This window comes from Neoarius graeffei, chromosome 7 (genome assembly GCF_027579695.1).
Source record: "Neoarius graeffei isolate fNeoGra1 chromosome 7, fNeoGra1.pri, whole genome shotgun sequence".
Lineage (NCBI taxonomy): Eukaryota > Metazoa > Chordata > Actinopteri > Siluriformes > Ariidae > Neoarius > Neoarius graeffei.
Genome location: NC_083575.1, coordinates 12,600,915 through 12,610,553, shown reverse-complemented (window position 1 = coordinate 12,610,553; position 9,639 = coordinate 12,600,915). Strand labels below are relative to the sequence as shown.

At 40.0% G+C, this 9,639-nt stretch overlaps 1 protein-coding gene across 1 annotated transcript in view; it reads right to left on the bottom strand.

Annotated features, from left to right (window-relative positions):
• Positions 1 to 6,239, bottom strand: part of LOC132889114 (CD276 antigen) — an 8,264-nt gene extending 2,025 nt beyond the window's left edge. Inside the window, exons 1-3 of the mRNA XM_060925302.1 lie at positions 6,070 to 6,239; positions 2,839 to 3,198; positions 881 to 1,159 (exon numbers count right to left, since the gene is read on the bottom strand). Of these exons, the coding sequence (XP_060781285.1) occupies positions 881 to 1,159; positions 2,839 to 3,198; positions 6,070 to 6,181 (751 nt within the window). The 5' untranslated portion in view covers positions 6,182 to 6,239. The remainder of the gene's footprint in view (positions 1 to 880; positions 1,160 to 2,838; positions 3,199 to 6,069) is intronic.
• Positions 6,240 to 9,639: the final 3,400 nt, after the last annotated feature.

Genomic DNA, 9,639 nt, shown 5'->3' with positions numbered 1-9,639 from the left:
ACTAATTAGACGGCATGTCACATGATCCCAGTGCATATCGGGCATGCGTAAGTCACTCACCACTTGCAAGTGGAAGGATGGCAAGCGAACACCTTCTCCAGCAGATAAACACACCTGGCTGTGATGTTCATGTTCTCACTGAGTTTAAGCGCCTGAAGGAGGTTGAAATGTGTAAATAAACCTCAGTGCGGCTCAGCGCTTCCTCCTGCGCTCCAAATCACTCCGCCCTGAACAGCGAGTGGCCTCTGGAGGGTGCGCACTCCGGCCCTGCGCAGCTCACAGAGCGCGCGAGTGAAGCGCACGAGCAGTGATTTGGGACTGAGCCACTGTGTGTGTGATCCCAACGCCAGCGAATCAGGAAGGTGGATGTCACAGTGACGTTGTCCAATGACGACGTCAGCTAGAGCTCAGCACAGCGTATCCGCGTATCCTCAATGTTTACACAGCAACGGTTCAAATACGAACTGGGTCGAATACGTCGGCCCTGGCGGATTCCCGTTTCCCGGCGTTTTAATGTGAACGGACTGTGCATCCATGAAGAAAACGAGACAGATACGGTCTAATGTAAACTTGGCCTGAAAGTGTTAGTGTTGCTTTCTGCTCTCTGTCTGCTCTGAACAGTGACCTTTGCCGAGCTGAAAAGCAAAGCCTTGATCCTGCATGACAACAATGCTAATTGGGATGTTTATTTGGAGTCCTGCCTTCAGAAAGGTCACCAAGCATGGAAACTGCTTTTGTGTGCATGGATCCACATGCAAATGAGATATATTTGGGTATTTTAAAATACATTTTACATGTTTATTCATCTAAAAATACTCCAAAAAAGACTGCTATGATATCCATGTTGTGACATGTACTGCGTGAAATGTAAAATCCTTACCAGTATATCTGACGGGCCTCTGCAAGGATTGATGCAGTAGCTGGTTTTCGAGAATAAAGATGAAGTTGAGTGGAGACTTTGGTGCCGTGTAACTGCTTTTGATATAATAAAGTCCCATGTCTATATTTGGTTCTACAGACGTCTGTACGTGATTGCTGAGGTTCTTGCCATTTTCTCCTTTCCACATCAACTCGGGTTCGGGGAATCCCTCCGTCTCATACTGCACCAAAATGTCAGAAGAGCTAACGTTGATAGTTAACCTCGGTTCTGTGTAGAAAGCTGCGAAAAGAAATAGCATAAGTAGGAATACAACTATTGTTAGCACACATTGATGTGGAATTCTCCATGAAGCAGAACAGTTGGGAGGAGGGATGGGGTTTCTACGGTTTATCTTTGGAGTGTGGGAAACCTGTGAGATATCTCTGAATTTTGGAAAACAGTAACACCCCCCCCCCCCCCCCCCCCCCCCACACACACACACACACACAAAAAAAAATTGCCCAATTGTTTTTCTACCAATAACATATTTTGACATATCTACTTAAAGTATACTGGCCACTTTAACCTGTACACCTGCTCATTTGTGTAGTTATCTAATCAGCCAATTATGTGGCAGCAGCGCAATGCATAACATAATGCAGATAGAGGACAAGAGGTTCACTTAATGTTCACATCATACATCAGAAAGGGGCAAAATGTGATGCCAAAAAGGCTAGTTTGAGTATTTCAGAGACTGCCAATGATGCGGGATTTTCATGTATAACAGTCTCTAGTGTTAATACAGAATGGTGCAAATGGTGGCTTATTGATGACAGAAGCCAAAAGAAAATGGCCAAACTGGTCTGGGCTGGGGGTGGCACAGTGGTGTAGTGGTTAGCGCTGTCGCCTCACAGCAAGAAGGTCCGGGTTCGAGCCCCGTGGCCGGCGAGGGCCTTTCTGTGCGGAGTTTGCATGTTCTCCCCATGTCTGCGTGGGTTTCCTCCGGGTGCTCCGGTTTCCCGCACAGTCCAAAGACATGCAGGTTAGGTTAACTGGTGACTCTAAATTGACCGTAGGTGTGAATGGTTGTCTGTGTCTATAGGGGTGTTCACACAGCACATATTTGCATCGATGCTGCACCAATGTATTTTGTTGCGATATATCTTACACCGGTGTAAATTTTGTGGAGCGTTCACACGTCACAACCCTGCTTACTAGAGAGCAGCGTGTTAGCACCGGTGCAGCCCCACTTGCGTTCACACGGCAGTTTTTGGGACCATGCTATATGATAGTAATAATGCGGAAATGAAATATGCGCATGCGTGAAAACGTACTTCCTTTTCCCGGCTGTCATGGCATCACCAAGCGCCAGGAAAACAACGTGGATGAAGACACAAGTGTTGCCAGATACTGCTGACGTTTTCCAGCCCAAAATATGTTCAAATCCGCCAAAATGCACTTAAAACCGCCCAATCTGGCAACACTGGAAGACACGCAGTTCTGTTGTTGATATTCGCCATTTTGGAAGCGCAAAATACCAGGATGCAAATTATGCAATGCTTGTATGTAATCAACTCTCCTCACGCGTAGCGAGTCTACCCCTGTAGCGTTCAGACGTCCCATTTTATATCGGTGCTGCCCCGCAAACTAGCATTTACTCCGGAGTAAATTTCTTAAACCACCTCCCGAGCAGGGTTAGATTTGCACCGGTTTAAGCAGCTTTCAGGGGCTACACCGGTATAACTTTGTACCGTGTGAACGCTCTACCGGGGCAGCCCCGGTGCTACACCGGAGTAAAAGTTGCCGTGTGAACACCCCTTATGTGTCGGCCCTGTGATGACCTGGCGACTTGTCCAGGGTGTACCCCGCCTTTTGCCCGTAGTCAGCTGGGATAGGCTCCAGCTTGCCTGCAACCCTGTAGAACAGGATAAAGTGGCTAGAGATAATGAGATGAGATGAGATGAAAAGCCTCCATTTACCTCCATAGATCAGCTGTAACTCTGCTTTGTCTGTTCCCTGTTTTGTGCTCACGGAGCAGATGTAGATCCCTTCATCCTTCATTTCCACATTATCTAATCTTACTGAAGCGTTTCCTTTGCTCAGCTCGGTCAGAAATAGTGCTGTACGGTTTCGGTATGCAGAGTCTTGAGTCTCCAGCTGGTCTTGTGCAAAATAGTAGCTATGGACAACTCGGTTATCCTTTTGCCGTTGCCATGTCACCACCAAGTTGGAAAGGTCAGGCTTTTGTCCAGAGTCTAGGGAGAACACGCAGCCCAGAACCACAGAGTGTCCACGGGCTGCTGTCAAACGTCTTGCTGGTACGTTCACACTGAAGGAGTCTAAAAAGATAGATGTATTGGTTTAAGCAAGTAGTGGAGTGAACAAGGAGACTGAACTTGTTTTGTAATCTAAAAAAGCTTCCACTGAAGACTCAGAACAGACCCAGACACCACTGATCCTCAAAAATGCACAGAATCCCTTCCAAAAAAGAAGTTTATTCAAGTGTGCTTCTAGTATACTTCTTTTAAACTCAAAATAAGAGAGTCTGCTTTCAGTTTACTTTTTATTTACTTATCAGAGATATACTTAATAAAAGTTATACATAAATATACTTGGCTTATACTGAAAACTATATAGAAAAGACTAAGTATATTAAGCTTATACTTAAACTTTTGATCAAGATATACTTAACAAAAGTGTAATAAAGTATTAAAATATTTGTGCCTTATGTTTAAGTGTACTTGCCCTGTAGTTGCGCTTATCCTTTTGATAGTAGCCTATAAAATACTTCTTTTTCACACATATTGGCTTCTTTGTGATATACGGCAGCATGTTTTAAATCTCATCTTTTAAACCTACATGTACCATAAGTTCGTGGTCAGCTCTGGGGTGGAATCTTAAGGTACAAAACACTTAAGTTGTCTACTGGTAGTGTGCATGAGGTAAGGGTTAGGGCTAGAAAACCTAGAAGGGTAATTGCAGTATACTTCAAAACTAAAAAGTGGACTAGATGTATATAACCAGTAACTAATAGTATATTTCCAATATACTATAAAGTATACTTTTATAAACTAAAAAGTGGACAAGAAGTGTGTAACGAGTAAACCAATTGTATATTTCCAGTATACTACAAAGTATACTTTAGTAAACTAAAAAGTGGACTAGAAGTATAAAACAAGTAAACTCAGTATATTTCCAGTATACTATGAAGTATGCTTTTGTAAACTAAAGAGTGAACTGGAAGTATAGAACTAGTAAACTATTAGTATATAAGTTTACTTGTGGTATACTTGCAGTACAAAATAAAAAAAAATACTTGTTGTATACGCAGAGTTTACTTCTCTTAGACTTTTTATAAAGTATACTTTTTATAAACTAAAAGTGGGCCAATTTAGTCCCAAGAAGTATTAGATTAGTTTACTTACAAGTACATTGATATCAGTATACTTGGTACACAAAAGTATACTAAAGGAAATATACTTTAACTTTACTTAATAAAATGAACTTGAAGTCTACTTCTTTTTGATAAGGGATGTTCTGAAGAAGCAAAGCTGCGGCTGAGAACAGTAACAAGAACAGTTGTATCACTGCATAGAGTGAAACAGCCCCAAGATTTGATCTCGACTTGAGCTGATATTTTTTAGCCTGCTCTCCTGATATATCCTCCAGAACTGATGAAGCCCTACAGATGAACCCTGACAATTCTTCAAGCTCATTGCACCAGGAGAGTAACTAGACTTCATTCATTCATGAATTCGTTCATTTTTTCATCTTTCATAACCACGTTATCCTGCCAGGACTGACTGTGAGGGAAAAATGGATGGGATGCCAATTCATTGTAAAATGGGTTCGATTTCTTTGTTTCTAAATGAACCTATTCATTTATTTAATATTTTTTCCATTGTTAGTACCTAAAAAATGCTTCAAAGTGCATTCAGAAGAGAAAAACAGAACAAAAAAGCATTCTGTTTTACACAGAACACAGAAAGCGAAAGATCATGCTCTGGACAAGGGAAAAAGAAATTTTCTGTGAGCCAAATGTTATTCCATACAAGGCTCTTACAATACTGCCAGTGAAATAGCTTTGAAAAAAAATCTTGAAAACACTGAGAAACTATTTCTTACAGCTCTAAAACTCATAAAGCTCTTTGTTTAATATCTGATACGTCCAACAACGACAATCCTACACACTCTTTCATGGATGCTTTCAGCTTCATCTGCTTGGCAAATATTTCTGCTTTTTTTAAATTAATATTTTATTATTTATTTATTTTATTTAATTTTAAAAGATTGACAGCTTGTTAATGCCTCGGACATCGATCTGAGATATTTTTTGTGCCAGAAAGAAACGCAATGTTAAAATGATATAATTATCCATTGTAATGTGACTTATCCATGTCAGGGTTTTCTGTAACAATTTGCCATTTTTCAGTTTTGCCTTTCAGTTTTCTGTGAACCATTTTAACATAATATTTATTAGTATAGTCCTGTTTCTCTTTACACATTCGCGTATTCTGGACATCCTTATAAGATGATAAGATGATCACCAGAAACCTGTCCATCGAACCATGAAATTGCATTCACACTCCAAATTCAAGAGGGTAAAGGAGAGCACATCAACAACACATCAAGAGCTAAAATTAAAATAAAACCGAAACAATATGTGCATGTTACTGTATATGGTGTTACTTAGCATTATATAAGGGAAAGCTGAATTTTAATTAATTAATTATAATGAAATTAGAAATAGGAAGAAATTAGGCCAATATTTTTTCCCCACGTGTTTGTAGTTTATATCATCACGTGCATTAGAACTGTTTTCAGGCTGTATAAGTTTAGTGTACAATACAAGAATACAATAGTATGCATTTATGCATTATAAATATGTAAACTATATTATTCAAGACAATTTCAGATAATTATTTGCATCGCATAGTGTGGCAGAACAGAAAAACAAGTGAAAGCATTTTGCTTTTCCTTCCAGAATGTTTCTAAATATTCCCAGAATGGACAAAAAAATTTAAAAAAAAAATAAAACCGTGGTTCTAAAAGAGTCACTCCACTCAGAGAATGAACAACAATCCCAGTGTTAGTGCATTTTTGCCAATACAAGCAATATATTTCTAATTTCTAACCATATTTACTGAGATATACTTTCCTTGGTTTTCACTGAACAGAAATAGTCCGAATAAACTCCTGATGTTTCTTACCTGCATGTGAACACACAATGATGATCATCATGATGTGGAGGAACACATTCCGACACATCTCTGGTCTGTGAACTTCATGCTTTACCATTTTTACTCCACTGTTTCGACACATCCAGATAAATGAAACACTGTTCAGCAACTCAAGATCTGAGTCTATAAATACTTCCTACCCCTTTGTGGCCCCTGCTGCTGGAGAGCATGCGTGAGAGAGAGAGAGAGAGAGAGAGAGAGAGAGCAACATATTTCAAAAAGTTGAGACGGGGCAACAGAAGACTGAAAAAGTTGTGTAATCTTGAACAAAAATTTGTTTAACTGGCAACAGGTCAGTAAGATGACTGGGTATTAAAAAAAAAGCATTCCAGAGAGGTGGAGTCTCTCAGAAGTAAAGATGGGGAGAGGTTCACCACTCTGTGAAAGACTGCATGGGCAAACAGTGCAACAATTTAAGAATAGCATTCCTCAATGTAAAATTTCAAAGAATTTGGGGATCACATCATCTATGGTACATAATATCATTATGAATCTGGAGAAATCTCTGTATGCAAGAGACAAGGCTGAAAACTAACACGGGATGCCTGTGATCTTCAGGCCCTCAGGCGACACTGCATTAAAAGCAGAAACGTGTCTGGAGTGGAAATCACTGTATGGGCTCAGGAACACTTCAGAAAACTATCATCTGTGAAAACAGTTCATCCAAAAATGCAAGTTAAACCCAGATATAAACAATATCCAGAAACACCGCTACCTCCTCTGGGCCCGAGCGCTTTTACGATGGACTGGAGCGAAGTGGAAAATTGTCCCGAGGTCTGACAAATCAAAAGTAGAAATTCTTTTTAGAAATCATGGACACCACGTCCTCCAGGCTAAAGAGGAGAGGGACCATCCATCTGGCTTGTTTTCAGTACATAGTTCAAAAGCCAGCATGTATGTGTGTGTATATACATTGGCATGCAAAAGTTTGGGCACCCATGCTTAAAATGTCAGTTATTGTGACTAGTTAAGTGAGCAGAAGATGAACTGATCACCAAAAGGCATAAAGATCAAGATTACACATTTCTTTTCAGCGTTTTATGCAAAGTTTGTGTATTACTTTTCTTTTGTACAACTGTAGAGTGAAAAAAGGAAAGGAACACCATGCAAAAATTTGGGCACCCCCAATACATTTGAGTTTTCAGGTATCTTTTACCAAGGTTCCAGACCTTAATTAGCTGAGTTATGGCTTGTTCAAATTCATCATTAGGAAAGGTCAGGTGATGCAGATTTCAAGACTCTAAACTGTCTTGCAAAAGTGTTTGTCCTGCTTTATTGCATTACAAGCAGGAATTAAAATGGATTTTTTGGGGGGTTAGCACTATTTGGTTTACACAACATGCCTACCACTTTAAAGGTGCAAATTGTTTCTTTATTGTGACACAAACAATAATTAAGATGAAAAAAAAAACAGAAATCTGGAGTGTGCATAGGTATTCACCCCCTTTCGTATGAAACCCCTAAATAAGAGCAGGTCCAACCAATTCACATCATAAGTCACATAATTAGTTGATTAAGATCCACCAGTGTGCAATGAAAGTGTCACATGATGTCTGTATAAATCAACCTGTTCTGGAAGGACCCTGACTCTGCAACACTCCTAAGCAAGCAACATGAGAACCAAGGAGCCTCCAAACAGGTCAGAGACAAAGTTGTGGAGAAGTGTAGATCAGGGTTGGGTTATAAAAACATATCCCAAACTTTGTATATCCCAGGGAGCACCATTAAATCCATTATAGCGAAATGGAAAGAATATGGTACCACTACAAACCTGACAAGAGAAGGCCGCCCACCAAAACTCACAGACCAGGCAAGGAGGGCATTAATCAGAGATGCAACAAAGACACCAAAGATAACACTGAACGAGCTGCAAAGATCCACAGCGGAGATGGGAGTATCTGTCCATAGGACCACTTTAAGGGATATACTCCACAGACCGGGGCTTTATGGAAGAGTGGCCAGAAAAAAAAGTCATCGCTTAAAGAAAAAAAATAAGAAAACATGTTTCAAGTTTGCCCAACAACATGTGGCAGACTCCCCAAATACATGGAAGAAGATTCTCTGGTCAAATAAGACTAAAATTTAACTTTTTGGCCATCATGGGAAACGCCATGTGTGGCGCAAACCCAACACCCTGAGAACACCATTCCTACAGTGAAGCATGGTGGTGGCAGCATCATGCTGTGGGGATATTTTTCATCTGCAGGGACAGGAAAGCTGGTCAGGACTGAAGGAAAGATGGATGCCACTAAATACAGGGCAATTCTGGAGGAAAACCTGTTTGAGTAGGCCAAAGGTTTGAGACTGGGTCGAAGGTTCATGTTCCAGCAGGACAATGACCCTAAACATATTGCTAAAGCTACACTGGAATAATTTAAAGGAAAACATTTAAATGTCTTGGAATGGCCTAATCAAAGCCAATCCAATTGAGAATCTGTGGCATAACTTGAAGATTGCTGCACGTCAATGCAACCCATCTAACTTGAAGGAGTTGGAGCAGTTTTGCCTTGAGGAATGGGCAAAAATCCCAGTGGCTAGATGTGCTAAGCTAATAGAGGCATACCCCAAGAGACTTGCAGCTTTAACTGCAGCAAAAGGTGACTCTACAAAGTATTGCCTCTTTTTTTTTTGAATACCTATGCACACTCCAGATGTCTGGTTTTTTTTTTCCATTTTAATTATTGATTGTGTCATAATAAAACAAACAAACAAACAAACAAACAAACAAACAAACAAACAAACTACTTGCGCCTTTAAAGTGGTAGGTATGTTGTGTAAATCAAATGGTGCTAACCTTATAAAAATCCATTTTAATTCCAGCTTGTAATGTGACAAAACAAGACAAACATCAAGGGGGATGAATGCTTTTGCATGACACTGTATAAATTTTCTGACTCCTCAAACTTGTCCCTAAAATGAACAGCCATGGGCTCCTCTAAGCAACTCCCTAGCATTCTGAAAAATAAAATATGCTCACAAAGCAAGAGAAGGCTTCAAGAAGATAGCAAAGCGTTTTCAGGTAGCCGTTTCCTCACTTTGTAATGTTATTAATTAATGGCAGTTACAGTAACAGGCATGGTGGAGGTCAAAGTGAGGTCTGAAAGACCTAGAAAACTTTCTGAAAGAACTACTCATTGGATTGCTAAAAAGGCAAATTAAAAAAAAAAACATTTTACTGTAAAGACCTTCAAGAAGATTTTGTAGACTCTGCAATGGCAGTGCACTGTTCTGAAGTACAGCGACACATGAACAAATATGACTGTGCTAGAGTCAGCAGAAGAAATACTTTTTTGTGTCCTCAACACAAAATTCAGCATTAGAAGTTTGCAAATGAACATCTGAACAAGTCCTGTGGACTCATGAAGTAAAAATAGAACTTTTTGGCCACAACATGCAAAGGTATGTTTGGAGAAAAAAAGCTGCTGAATTCCAGGAAAAGAATGGGGGTGGACTGATCATGCTTTGGGCTTGAGTTACAGATGGTGGCACAGCGAACATTTCATTGGTAGAGGAAAGAATGGATTCAAATAAATACCAGCA